Source organism: Epinephelus moara, chromosome 21 (genome assembly GCF_006386435.1).
Source record: "Epinephelus moara isolate mb chromosome 21, YSFRI_EMoa_1.0, whole genome shotgun sequence".
NCBI lineage: Eukaryota > Metazoa > Chordata > Actinopteri > Perciformes > Serranidae > Epinephelus > Epinephelus moara.
Genome location: NC_065526.1, coordinates 33,289,573 through 33,303,059, shown reverse-complemented (window position 1 = coordinate 33,303,059; position 13,487 = coordinate 33,289,573). Strand labels below are relative to the sequence as shown.

The 13,487-nt window shown below is 39.7% G+C and overlaps 1 protein-coding gene across 6 annotated transcripts in view; it reads right to left on the bottom strand.

Moving 5' to 3' along the window:
* The window catches only part of LOC126383097 (solute carrier family 12 member 7-like), a 43,659-nt gene that overhangs the window by 6,354 nt on the left and 23,818 nt on the right, over nucleotides 1-13,487 (bottom strand). For 5 of the 6 annotated variants that reach the window (XM_050033528.1, XM_050033529.1, XM_050033532.1 and 2 more), the window contains 16 exons: nucleotides 12,216-12,270; nucleotides 9,287-9,417; nucleotides 9,068-9,192; nucleotides 8,876-8,980; nucleotides 8,360-8,571; nucleotides 8,001-8,168; nucleotides 6,155-6,253; nucleotides 5,866-5,923; nucleotides 5,598-5,772; nucleotides 4,509-4,627; nucleotides 4,305-4,403; nucleotides 4,048-4,167; nucleotides 3,773-3,877; nucleotides 2,381-2,549; nucleotides 1,215-1,407; nucleotides 416-585 (listed from right to left, as the gene is read on the bottom strand). In XM_050033528.1, coding sequence (XP_049889485.1) covers nucleotides 416-585; nucleotides 1,215-1,407; nucleotides 2,381-2,549; nucleotides 3,773-3,877; nucleotides 4,048-4,167; nucleotides 4,305-4,403; nucleotides 4,509-4,627; nucleotides 5,598-5,772; nucleotides 5,866-5,923; nucleotides 6,155-6,253; nucleotides 8,001-8,168; nucleotides 8,360-8,571; nucleotides 8,876-8,980; nucleotides 9,068-9,192; nucleotides 9,287-9,417; nucleotides 12,216-12,270 — 2,103 coding nt within the window. The remainder of the gene's footprint in view (nucleotides 1-415; nucleotides 586-1,214; nucleotides 1,408-2,380; nucleotides 2,550-3,772; nucleotides 3,878-4,047; nucleotides 4,168-4,304; nucleotides 4,404-4,508; nucleotides 4,628-5,597; nucleotides 5,773-5,865; nucleotides 5,924-6,154; nucleotides 6,254-8,000; nucleotides 8,169-8,359; nucleotides 8,572-8,875; nucleotides 8,981-9,067; nucleotides 9,193-9,286; nucleotides 9,418-12,215; nucleotides 12,271-13,487) is intronic. The other variant, XM_050033530.1, reaches the window with a different exon arrangement.

Genomic DNA, 13,487 nt, shown 5'->3' with positions numbered 1-13,487 from the left:
TCTAATTGGCAACTGGGTGGCGCTATAACAACAGAAAAATGCTTAAAAATGGCTAAAATGCGACCGATCGCTGTGGCTCCCCCTGTGGCCCAATGTTTTGTTTTTTTTCTAATTTTTGGTATGACTAAGTCATGGTATGGTATGCTGTACATAATCACGGAAACTTTCAGTGTGTCATTCTGTCTGTCCACTGCATAGTTTTTCCACATGGTTATTTAGTCTTTTCTTGCTCTTGCCATGTTATTATTGATATTGAATGTATACTGAGTCAAATATGTTTAATTCTGCTCATAAAAATGCATTGAGTAATCTAAAAGGAAAAAGAAAAACCCAACACACACACACACACACACACACACACACACACACACACACACACACACACACACACACACACACACACACACACACTCACCTTGTGTTGACTAAGTAAAAATGGCAGCAGCATGAGCAGTCCACCATCATGTACGATCCACCACACATCAATGGTTCCCTCACTCAGACGCTCCTGGTTACTGGGGAAATTGTCGATGTTCTTAGCAACCAGCAGAGCCTGATGAGCTGCTGTTGTCTCTCTCACTGTCTCTGCAAAGAGAAAGAAAAAGAGAGTTAGTAATGGTTGAGCATTTTGATTTTTTTTTAATGTCAGGGCTGAGGGATGCAGCTTCATAAAAGTTCTGTGTCTCCCTTTGTGCTGTTCCCCTGTATCTTTCCCTTGAGTCTTTCCCTTTTCCTCTTGCAGAGATAAAAGTTCCCTCTACTTGTTGCTGGATTGCCAGTCAGAGCTACCTTATGCCAACTGCTTTATGTCTTCAAACCACTGAAATTCCATTCCAGGAAAGTTCTTAGTAAAGTCTGAGAGAAGCCACTATTAGAAATTTGGGATATCTTACCTTGAAATTCTTTAATATGGAAGCAAATACAAGACATGAGTATTGACATTTAACAGCCACTGAAAACTTAATACTAAAATGTAAACATCACTGAATTCAAAGTGTTTAAATGTTTTACTTTAAATCCAATTCACCTCTTCATATATATATATATATATATATATATATATATATATATATATAGATGTTCAGGTTGTTTTAGGTTGAAAAGTTTCAAATAAATCATCAGTCAAAATCTATTTGAAATTTTCCGACTTGAAGCTGAACCGACCTGATTTATTTTGTCACACACATCCTTCATGGTGCTTCTGTGTAGTTTACCTATGAAGTTCCTCCTCGAGGAGTCCCGGCCTTGTCCCCAGCCTGTTGGCCAGGCCATCAGGACTGCGTTGTGTTTCATCCCTCCCAGTCCTGCTGACTGGATGAGCAGAGAGAAGCCGTCCCGCAGGTTGGACGACACCACCACATGAGAGAAACCCTTCATCTTCTCTGCAGTCATGGCTGCTTTCAGGTTCTGCAGGGACCAAGTGGAGCAAAGACAGGTGACGAATGTGAGACAGAAAACGGTACAGGATAGGCAGTGTTTCAGATGATGAACTGTGCAGACTATTTTGAGGTGCTGTCACTCACTACTTGTGTAACACGCTGGCAGCCTCTTTTCTACATGTTACTTTTAAAAAGGATTTCACTTGGAATCATGGTAGTTGTAAGGTGAACATAAGCAGCATTACCCAGTTGACCAATGATGACTTGGTTTTGATTGTGGTGTTGTAGCGTACATAACAAACCATCCATCATTCCCAACTCCAGGTTGAATGTTACCAACTGGCACCTTTATAAGGTGACAATAAAACAGCCTTGGGATTTCAGCTGGTTTTTGCTGGCCCGAAGTGGCTAAGGAAAATCTATCAATGCAACTTAGAGAGTATTTGGACATTATTTACTTATGTGAAAGATAAGAAAACAAGTTACACCATATTTAATCATTTCTTAATCCTAGCTGAATTATGACCTATACTGCAACCAGCCACCAGGGGGCGATTGAGCTGTCTTGGCTTCATCTTTGGAGCACTGTTGCCCGTCTTTGTTACTGTTTGTGGGTACACATATACAATCTCGTGCAAGTCAGTAAGCTTGTTCAATACAACTGTTTCTAATACTCTGGCCCCTCATGTCTGTACATAAGGAGGACAAAAACATTTACATCACCTCTCAATAGAAGTAGTTGAGTGCAACACCACCATTTACTATGAATTCGGTTGCACATTTTACACATTTCCAACAATGTCACAAATAACTGATTAGAATCTTTGTAAAGGTGGAATTTATGGATAAGTTGTATAAATTTAACATGTAAAAAAACACACCATCTTTAATAGTACTTCTAAACTTTAATGCTGGCAAACACATTAAACCTGAGATCTGAACACTGGAAAATCATGCAGAGGAATAAACAGGCTGAGCAGATGACAAACAAACTGACAAACCTGCTCTCCAGTCTTGGCATCATTCCCCCGGGTCATAAAGGTTCCCTCTAGGACTGAGCTAACGATGGTCAGTCCCTTTCCTGCTTTAAGCTGCGTAGTGAAGGACAGGAGACGAGGGTGTCTTACCGTCAGGTCAGGGTCCAACTTACACAACACCAACAGCTGAGGCCTGAAAAAAGAGAGAAAATGTTAACTAGTAGAATGAAAGTTAAAACTAGAGTTACCACCCCACAGTTGTATGCCTCCACTAACCCGTCAAGTTGCAGTTACAGTTTACATCCATGTCTGTGAAAACATGGATGCTTCACATACATCTTCCTCCTGGCAGAACAGAAGATCTATACAATCAGTACAGTTTCAGTGTGGTCACCTGACCAAATATCTCCCCTTCGTCTACGAGAAATAATGTCCATAAAAGTGTTTTTGCATGATATTGTTATGTCACAGTGAAGGTGACCTTTGACCTTTTGGATATAAAATGTCATCACGTGTCACTATATCCTATTAGACATTTGTGTGAAATTTTGTCATAATTAATGTATGAATTCCTGAGTTAGGGCCAAAAACATGTTTGTGTCACAGTGACCTTCGACCACCAAATTCTAATCAGATCATTCTTAAATCCAAGTAAGGGTTTGTGTCAAATTTAGGAAAATTCCCTGAGGGCCTTCTTCAGATATCATGTTCAATGAGACAGATACAAGGTCACAGCGACCTTGAGCTCTGGCAATTAATTTCTAATCAGTTCATCATTGAGTCCAAGTAGATATAAGTGCCAATTATAAAGAAATTCTAAGTGTTATCGAGATATGGTGCTCACAAGAATGGGATGGACAAAACGGATGGACGTCCTAACGAATAGACAACCAGAAAATGGCACAGAGGCATGAAAAGAAGAAGAAGAATTATTACCATTAAATTTTTAATCAGTTCATCCTTGACTAACAGTGGATGTTTGTGCCAAATTTGAGGAAATTCCTCTGAGGCCTTCTTGAGATATCACATTCACAAGAATGAGACAGATGCAAGGCCACACTGACCTTGACCCTTGACCATCAAAATCGAATCAGTTCATCGTTGAGTCCGATTCGACATTAGTGCCAAATTTGAAGAAATATCGTCAAAGCATACTTGAGATATCACATTCACGAGAATGGGACAGCCATTTCTGGCCATGGATATCTACGGCACAGAGGCATAAAAATAAGACTTAAAGATATAATATATTAATGGAAAGTGTGCCAATTTTACAAATCAAAGTGTGTTCACATGTCTTAGGAAATACCACTACATATATGAAAATGCCTTAGATCTCACACAAAATACTTAATGTTTTGCATGTCACTTTCCCTGGTTTCACTATGATAAAAGCAAATCTCAACATACACTCACCTCCAGTTTTTGGTGTGTAATGGTGCTTCCTCCAGCCGGATGAGAGCATAGCGTGCTGCATTTAAGGACAGACCTCTGATCCCGTCTCCCCATTCCTTCACTGCCCTGCAACCAAAAGGTCCACATAGGAATGTTTCACGTTTCTTTTCCAAATGTTTAAGAATATAAAAGATATTCAAGTGTTTTATCCAGTCTCAGTGGCGTTCAAGATGTTAAGCCTTCTATACTGTCTTGACAGATCTCTTGATCTTCTGACCTGAACCTCCCAGACTCACCCTCTGTACTCAATGTACTTGTAGATACAGCCGGCTATCACCATGGCAACCAAGGCGTAGTACCAGGAAGAGATGAACATGAGAGAGAGACACAGACTCATCCCTAAGAAGGATAGGGTCCTACAGGACACACATACAGTGCAAATTATTACAAAATGAAGGACCACAATCTGTGGTTTTGGTCAATGCTTTGGAAGCTTACATCTTACATTAAATGTGCAGGATCTGTTTTGAGTGGAGCTGGAAGCTGTTCTTACCAGTGATAGAACTTGAAGCGAGGTCTCCAGTTGGGGGTACGGAGCAAAGTCTGAACAGCACAGGCCAGATTAACAAACAGATAGCACATGAGGAAAAACCTGAGCAGACACAAACAGAAAAGATCAGCAAAGAGAGAAAGGAGTGTAGTAAAATGTGCATCACTGAGACAGACTGAAAGCAAGTGGATCATTTTAACCACTTACATGGAGAGGATGGGAGCCACAGCATCCAGAGAAGCAATGAGGATTCCTATCTCACAGATCCCAACAGTCAGCAGCAGAGCCCAGGTGGGCTCACCATTAGCCTTCCCATGACCAAAGACCTGAGAAAGACAGAGACAGAGAGAGGTGGTCCAATACAGTACTCCATAAAAACACAAATACAAACACACTCTATCATCAACACCAAACAGTATAGTAGATACACTGCAATATCTTTTTTATTATCACGATTATTATTATTTAAAACTCCATATTCATTCAGATTAAGGAATAATGATGACATGTCAATTTCTTTTCTCTTGTGCAGAAAGAGTATCTGTTCATGGCTGACACGAGATTTATGGTCCACTTGTGAATTCATTGGTGAATGCCAAACATTCTTTTAAACACTCGCACGTTCCACTTAATAACAACTTTATTTGCACGAGTGTTTCTTAAATGAGTACCAGTGTGTTTTGCTAACAAACACTGGTTGTAATTTGTTCACGAGTAAACCCCACAGGGCACGTTTAGGTCAAATATAACATTTTCACTGCGTAGTAGAATCAAACGGTCTAAAGTTAAATACATTCTATTGACTTATCATCAGTCAGTGGCTTATAACCCTTTTCCACAAGAATTAGTAAACACTGGAAAACCATAGACTGTATAACATAATGGATGTAGCTATTGTGACACCTCGAGTTCGACATTTTGGCCATTATCATCTTGTTGGTTTTTTTTGAGCCAGAAGTGCCCATATATGGATGATAGGGTGGCAGACAATTGACTTCTTTCCCATCGCTGGTAGACCACAGCTGTATACACAGCTCTACAGTAGACAAGTATGCCTCTCTGTTTTTTTTCACTGCTGTGTCACATTTAATGTCACAAAATCATTGGAAAACGGGGTTAATAAACAGTAAACAGCAGCACTGAGGCCAGTGAAAATGTTACAGTAGTTACTTCTTTTTATATATATGTTACTTTATCAGTCTGTCTTTCAAACCTGATGCCGACTAATTTGGAGTGATGTTCATGCACTGCTTGGACGGAGACAGACGAAAAACAAAGATCTTTTCTAACACTGACCTGTAAGAACGGGATGATGCCATCCCGAGCGATGGCCTGCAACAGGCGGGGTGCACCAGTGAGGCTCTGAAGCCCTGCCCCACAGCAGGAGAAAAATGAGCCAATCACAATGACCCAGGGTGACGGCCAGGCCAGAATACCAATAACCGGATTCTTCTTTACTGAGTAACCAAACCTGAAACACCCAAAAGCATACATATGTTATATGTATTGTATACCAGGATTGTGTACCTGTGTGAGACACACCAACGACACATTTTACACTTACTTGTCTCTCAGCACTACTCCTTCAATACAGGCTCCAAACAAGACCACACAGGAGATGTCTACCATAGAGTTAAGGTGAAAATACGTTGCACCATGTATATACTGCAGTAATAAACCTGAACTGACAATACACTACACATAAATACAGATGTAACTGGCAAAATTCTTTTTCCTTTCCATCATTAACTGATATACCTCCCACACATGCATTATGTCGAAAATAGGTTTATACTGTACTGTGTATATACTGTATAAGCTGCACACACACTCCAAAACAGTGTAGAGGATACAGATGAAAGAAGTGGTGAGAATAGCCATTATGGTCCCTATTGGGATGGACCTTTGGGCATCTCTGAGGTCACCAGACCTATTAGAACCAGCCATTATACCTAAAACAAAACACAAGATGTAAAAGTTAGAGTCAGTTTTAGAGGAAGTATTAAATACACTGTACATGGCATTCAGAACATTTTCATGGTAGCAGACAGCTTTTTGCTATGTAAAGCTATAGTGGAGTAATGGCGTCCTGAGCAGAGAATTAAGTCACGCTCCCCCTGTTTGTGTTGTAATCCCAGCTTTTTGTTTTATTGTTGTGGAAGCCGGTCCGGTCACACACGTATGTTATTGCATGCGAGTACCTGTGTGACACGCCCTTGGGTGTCTCTATGTGATGCAGCAGGCTTTCAGCTAACTCCAACGTAAACCTATCCACGGCAATACCTGATACTCAGAGCAGCTAACATAGTATGAAGAGAGAGAAAGTACATGTAGGGTAGTTGGGAGGGGTGGTGGTTGGGTCACACAAACACAGACTTTCACCCAGGAGGTCACTGTACGTGACCCATGAGTGCTTATACATCCATGGTTTTTAAGTTAGTGCTGTTTTAACAGTATGTTACGCAACTTCCGTAATACATCATGTACAGATGTCACTCAAGTGATGTGTTTACATCACGCTTTATACTTATTTCAACCTAAAACATTATGTGTTTTCTAAACCTAACCAAACAGTTCTATCGCCCAAACCTAACTGCAACGGTTTGACAACTTTATCCACGTGTTAAAAGTTTCATGTGGGAGACAGCATGTCACATACAGACGTCTCACAGAGACCCCAGAGGGTGCCTTTGGCATCAGAATCACACGCCAAAGGCAGGAGAAAGCATCAGTATTTGACAGCCTCGAATGAGAATGCATTAGCATGTCCCATGCAAAAGCGTAATGCCCACGCCCCGTATCGATACAACAATGTGAAAATGTTTTCATAAAAGTACCTGAGTATTACAGTAAATGAACTACAGTTACCACAAAGCAGTTACATCCATGTCTGTCCAGACTCATATGTAGCCATGACAGTTGACAATGTTTCAAATATGGTTGTTACTTCCGAGAAGCCACAAATTCTAAAACATGGATGCTTCACACACATTTTCATCCCAGGCAGCAAGATCTATACAATTAGCAGAAGGTGAGCACCCAAAATTTGTGTCATTAATTCAGTGTCCGACCAAATGTCTCTCCATGTGTTTCTGAATTATTAAGTTAAATAATGGCCAGAAAAGTGTTTTTGCAGAGTATTATTATGTCACAGTGATGTCAACCTTTGATCTTTTGGATATAAATTGTCATCATTTTACACTTTTAGACATTTGTTTAAAATTTAGTGTATAAATTCTTCAGTTCGGGGCAAAAACATGTTTTTTGAGGTCACAGTGACCTTGACCTTTGACCTTTGAGTCCAGGTGGATGTTTGTGCCAAATTTGAGGAAATTCCCTTGAGGCCCTCTTGAGATATTGTGTTCACGAGAAATAGCGGAGTTAAGTCATGATGACCATGATTTTTTTCCACCGAAATCTAATAATTTCATCCTTGACTCAAAATGGACGTTTGTGCCAAATTTATAGAAATTCCCTCAAAGCATTCTTGAGATAACGTGTTCATGAGAACAGGGCAGGCACATGTACATACAGCCAGATGGACAGACAAACCGAAAAAACTATTGCTGGCGCAAAGGCATAAAAATGACAATAATGTAGCTAATCAAAAGTACAAGTACTCATTACTGAATATCCTATCACAATCATTACTTATTAATATAATCTTAAATGTTAATATTTGTTTGGTGTTTGATGTACCTGTGACAGAGGGGAAGTATATTCCCACCAGCAGAGTGAAGTAGGTGGTGATGTCATTGAAGACATAAGGCTTACTGATGTCATTGGGCGCGTCCGGGGCCTCTGCTGAAGGCTGGCTTTTCTTCTCAATGTACATACCAGCTGGATTATAGTCTCCCCACAGGTTGTCTAAAGGAAACACAGAAGAAAGCATCATCAGCTGGTGTGGATAAACATCAGGAATCATACTCTGGGTCAATGACCATCTTGTGTACAAAGTTAATCATTTAGCCTGAAGGTGGCAAAAGATGAAATACTGGTAATACTAGATTTTAGCTTCATGGAGAAACCTTCAGAATACTTCCTATTCTCCTTCTCACCTTTGATAACTCCGCTCAGAAGCCCAGGTATGGCCCGTAACTCTGTCAGGTTGTTTAGGTTGAAGTATTCATCGCAGGTTGCGTTGGGATATTTACTGTTACAGAAGAGGCTCCATAGCTCTGTGATCACAGTCTTGTTTTTCACGACCTCCGTCTTTGCACATGTTTCAAACATTTCATTCCTCAGAGATCTGTTTCCCAACAGACAGACGCTGCAGAGGAAGAGAGAAAAGTGTAGTGTAGTTAGATGGAAGCTGCTGTGTCTGTTGTGGTAGATGGAGTTCTGGCTCTCTGGGAAACATGTCCAGCTGCAATGATACAGACTTGAGCTTCAGTCTCAGCTGAGTGTGATGAAACCCAACAACTGAAGTGCAAGAATTTCTCCTTATCTTTGCTTTTGCATCAGAATCAGGCACTGGAGATGTAACATTTAGCAATTTGTTCATAAAAATATTTCACCATGAAAAATATGTCAGTGCTTAATGACAAATGGGTACTTATCTCTTAGCAACTCACTTAAACTCTGGGGGTTCGATGATCGTCTTGATGACTCCCGCATAAGTGGCCATGATCGAGAGAACAACACAGGCCAGAAACACCAGAGCCAGTTTGTTCACATACCTGAAGACAGAAGGGGAGTACATGTAACTGTGTGTGTGTGTGTGTGTGTGTGTGTGTGTGTCTGTGTGTGTGTTTGAAGATACTTACTTTACCCCTACAAACACTACCAGAGCCATCAGGAGCAGGCAGCATGTCCCATAGACACGCATATTGTTGGACATCGCAGCACTTTCACCTTCTTTAAACACTGTTGCTGTTGGAACAATGTACGTCTGGCAGTGGGGAGACAGTAGAAAGAGAGAGAGAATGTGTTATTAAAATGCTGTTGACGTGGCTGACCTCTGATCTGTCAGAATGCTAACGTACCAGCAGAATCTCTATGGTGCCCAGTATGTACATGGATCCAGCGAAGGTGGTTCCAAGATAGAAACAGAGACCAACTGCTCCTCCAAACTCTGGACCCAGTGATCGGGAGATCATGTAGTAGGAGCCACCAGCTTTGGAGTAATGAAATCAGTCAGTTAGACTACACAACTTTATTTTGGTAATATATGATAACACTTTATTTGGCATTTTAACTTAAACTTTGGATGGGGAAGACATATGGAGGCATATTCCTGCCACGCCAGGAAAAAAAAAAGATCACTATCAGGTAATAACTTGAAAGAAAATGTCTTTTTATAACAAAATGTTTTTTCATGTTTTTACAAGATATATAGATATTTTTATGTTATAACTTGAAAAATTTCTTGTTATAACAATTTGTTATAATGTGAAATGTTGCATGTTATTGTTAACATAAAATATTTCATGTTATTATTCAATACTGATCATTTTATTTTTATTTATTTAGTTAGTTTTTTTCTGGCGTGGAAGGAATACGTTTCCACAGTGACATGACCCCCACAATTTTCAAATTTTCTGTCTATGTGAAAAAGAACGTTTATCATAAGTTTACAATAATAACTAATAATAATAATTATAATAATAAAAGCTTGCATCTCAGCGCAATTCGAGGGTGCTGGCAGGACACCAGCTGGCGCGGCAGTTCATTTTTGTGAAAGTCAGACACCGCACACAGGAGTGAGATGGCATATTCTTCTTCATTCCAGTGTGGGCGCTGGAATGACCTATTTCACATTTTGTACCACTTCCTCTATCCACAATGTGGCGCTATGGAACACTTTAATGATACGTCATGTTTTTGTACATCAAATAAAACCACAGCATGAAAATTTCAGGTAAACCAAAACACAAGTGTCTGAAAAGACGTACTTCTTGTTGCCAGTAGGTAACGCTATGTGCATGACTGAATATTGTCATATCCATGTGAAGTGTGGTGTAGATTGGATAATTTAAGCGAAAGTTATAGGAATTTCGTGTTTCATGATGAGATATCAGAACTTGATGCTTTGTTCAACATAGTCTCGCGTGACCAGCCTCCCTTACTTCGGAATGGGAGTCTGGGGACATTTGTCTTTCGTTTTGTAATAGAAATGGGCGGGGATACCCAGACCACGTCACAGCGTTGCCATAGGTGCGGCACGTGTGTTACATGTAACAGAGACATTGCGTCTCTGCAATATAGCTGAATCAAATGAAATCATATCCATTATAATCTCTTCTTGCAATGCACTGAACACTTCCTTTTCTGTTGTACTACGGACAACAATTCGGGGAACAGCAATTCCGGTGTAGGTGGGTGTAAGGCAAAGCTAATCAGCCGTTGGTCGAGGAAGTACGGAAGTACACGGATTTGGACCCAACCACATCACTGCTGCTGGGAGCAAGCGCTAGTTCTATTACAACTTTCCTATGGGAATGTCCACAGACGACAGAGTCAGCCAGCATGCTGACATCATCGGCGTCTGTGTAAGAGACTGTGTTCAACGCTGACTAAATCTTGTAATAGCTTTTGATCACAAAGTTGTCTAGGTGGTACACACCAGGTTTGAAGTCAATCGGATTATATCTGCAGGAGGAGTTTGTTAAAATGCGAAGCATAGAAAAAGCCAAAATTGACCATGACAGGGCGGCAGTAGCTCAGTCCATAGGGACTTGGGTTGGGAACCGGAGGGTTGCCTGTTCAAGTCCCCGTCTGGACCAAAATAAGGAGCGTGGACTGGTAGCTGGAGAGGTGCCAGTTCACCTCCTGGGCACTGCCGAGGTGCCCCTGAGCAAGGCACCAAACCCCCCAACCGCTCGGAGCACCTGTCATGGGCAGCCCACTCTGACATCTCTCCACTTTGTGCATGTATAGGTCCAGTTTGTGCATGTGTGTGTTCGGACCTGTGTGTAATTGACAACAGAGTGAAAAATTGAATTTCCCCTCGGGGATTAATAAAGTATATAAAATTAAATTTAAAAAATTAAAATTAAAGATTAAAATTAAAAAAATGACATGAAACATGTATGTATCAATTTGTGTACATGTCAATGAAACATGCCGCAAGGGCTGCTCTTTAAAGGGCATGGCCAAGACATTTTGCCACGCCGATCAGCAAAACTTATATCATGTGTCCAGGCCTAGACTATAAAGGAGCATTTCATGTATAATATTAATAATAATATTAGTAATAGTAATTCCCTCAGTTTCAAGAGGGTCCTTGCACTGCGAGTGCTCAGGTCCTAATAATAATTTGGGGGGTTTAAAGAGATCTCTGTGAATATTTTCTAGTCATTGAGAGAAGTTTTTGACCCATTGTCTAAGCTTGCATATATCTACTTTGAGAATTCTTAGGTTGCTGCATTTGATTGTCTGGGAGGCCTGAATATAAGTTCATTTATCCAACAACCAACAACCAAAAAAGTGAAGATTAGGGAAAAAAGTAATACAGTTATTGCAGTTAGAATAAAAACAAACATCATTTTGTGAAGCAGAAATTTATATTTAGCCAGATTTATCTTGTGACCCCAGGTTGAGAACAGTTGCCCTTCACAACAGTATAACTATCATGTTATTTCCTGGTTCTTTTATAAGCACACAAATAAATGAGTGTGTTCTTATGTGTTCTGTCTCAGAGCATTGCCTTTACTTTCCCTATAATTACTTTTTTTCATTCACCACAGAAATGCTGTTGAACAAAGGGTGAAATGTATTTATTCATGTTTCCATTCTTTTTGTTGTGTCATGATGCAATCACCATAACATATGCACAGGAGGTTACATAAGGCCGTGATCAGTATGAATTACTTTAGCAGTGGTAAATGAAAACACTACACTGTATCCAAGCCATTTTATGTAAATATTGCCAGTGGAATAGAAAAAAAACAAACAAAACATTTCATAATGTACCTGGGACAACTCCATTGGTTGCTATGGCGCTCATTGAAATGGCTGTGAGCAAAGTCTGTGTGGAGAGAAAGAGGACAGATGTTAAATTCTGAACAGAAGAAAAGAGAGTGCAGGGTGCACTGTGTTATTTGTACAAAATTATAATATTATAAATTATAATAATTTAAATAAGTTTCACATGGTAAACTGTCATTAAATATTGCCAGTGCTTTGTTCAAGCTTGCTCAAAAGGTGTATTGTTTTATCTTTTATTTTATTTTATTTTATTTATTTTTTTGCTCATTTAAAAGTCTAATATACCAGTCATTACTGTATTGGGCTGGGTATAATTTAAACATTTTGTAATTAAATTACAGAAAAAAAATGTTTGGTGATATTTTGGATCTTGGAAAATAACATAATATAATATTAAAATATGTTTCTATTACAAAACCCTTTTATCATTTTACAAAAGAGTGAATGAATGAACCTTATTTAAATAGCACATTTCATACACAGATTGCAGCACAAAAGTGCATTACAGTTCATCAGCAAAAACAACAAAGACATGTTTAAAACAATACACATACAAGAGGAGGAAAGATTTTTGAAAAAAAAAACAAAAAACATGAAAACAGACTTGAATTTATTTTTCCAAGGTGAAGGTAAAGAGAACTTGTGGGATCACTGTAAGGACAAAGCTTTATGCCTGAAGATATCTAGAAAAATTTAAAATCATATCTTTGAGAATATTAAAGGTCATCATCGCAGTAGTTTCTTTTTCAGGTTCCCTATCATATTAATCTCTTTTTTTACCCGTGGGGAAAAGATTTTGGGTTCAAGGCCAGGTGAGAATCTGGAATGAGAGCGAACCATCATAACAATGGTAGTCCCAAAACTTCCTTTTTCCTTGTTCCTTCACACTTCAAGAATATTTTACAACCAAAAATCACCTCTGACATTAGACAGCTGAAGTTTTTTATATGTTAAATTTTGCTGTACAAGAATTTTATTGAAATAAAATCATCTACATGATGTATTTTCTACATAAAATTTATGTTTAGGAGTTCAGTATCTGGGGCGGCACGGTGGTGTGGTGGTTATTACTCTCGCCTCACAGCAAGAGGGTTGCCGGTTTGATCCCGGGCGTGGGAGCCCTTCTGTGCGGAGTTTGCATGTTCTCCCCGTGTCAGCATGGGTTCTCTCCGGGCACTCCGGCTTCCTCCCACAGTCCAAAGACATGCAGATTGGGGACTAGGTTAATTGATAACTCTAAATTGTCTGTAGGTGTGA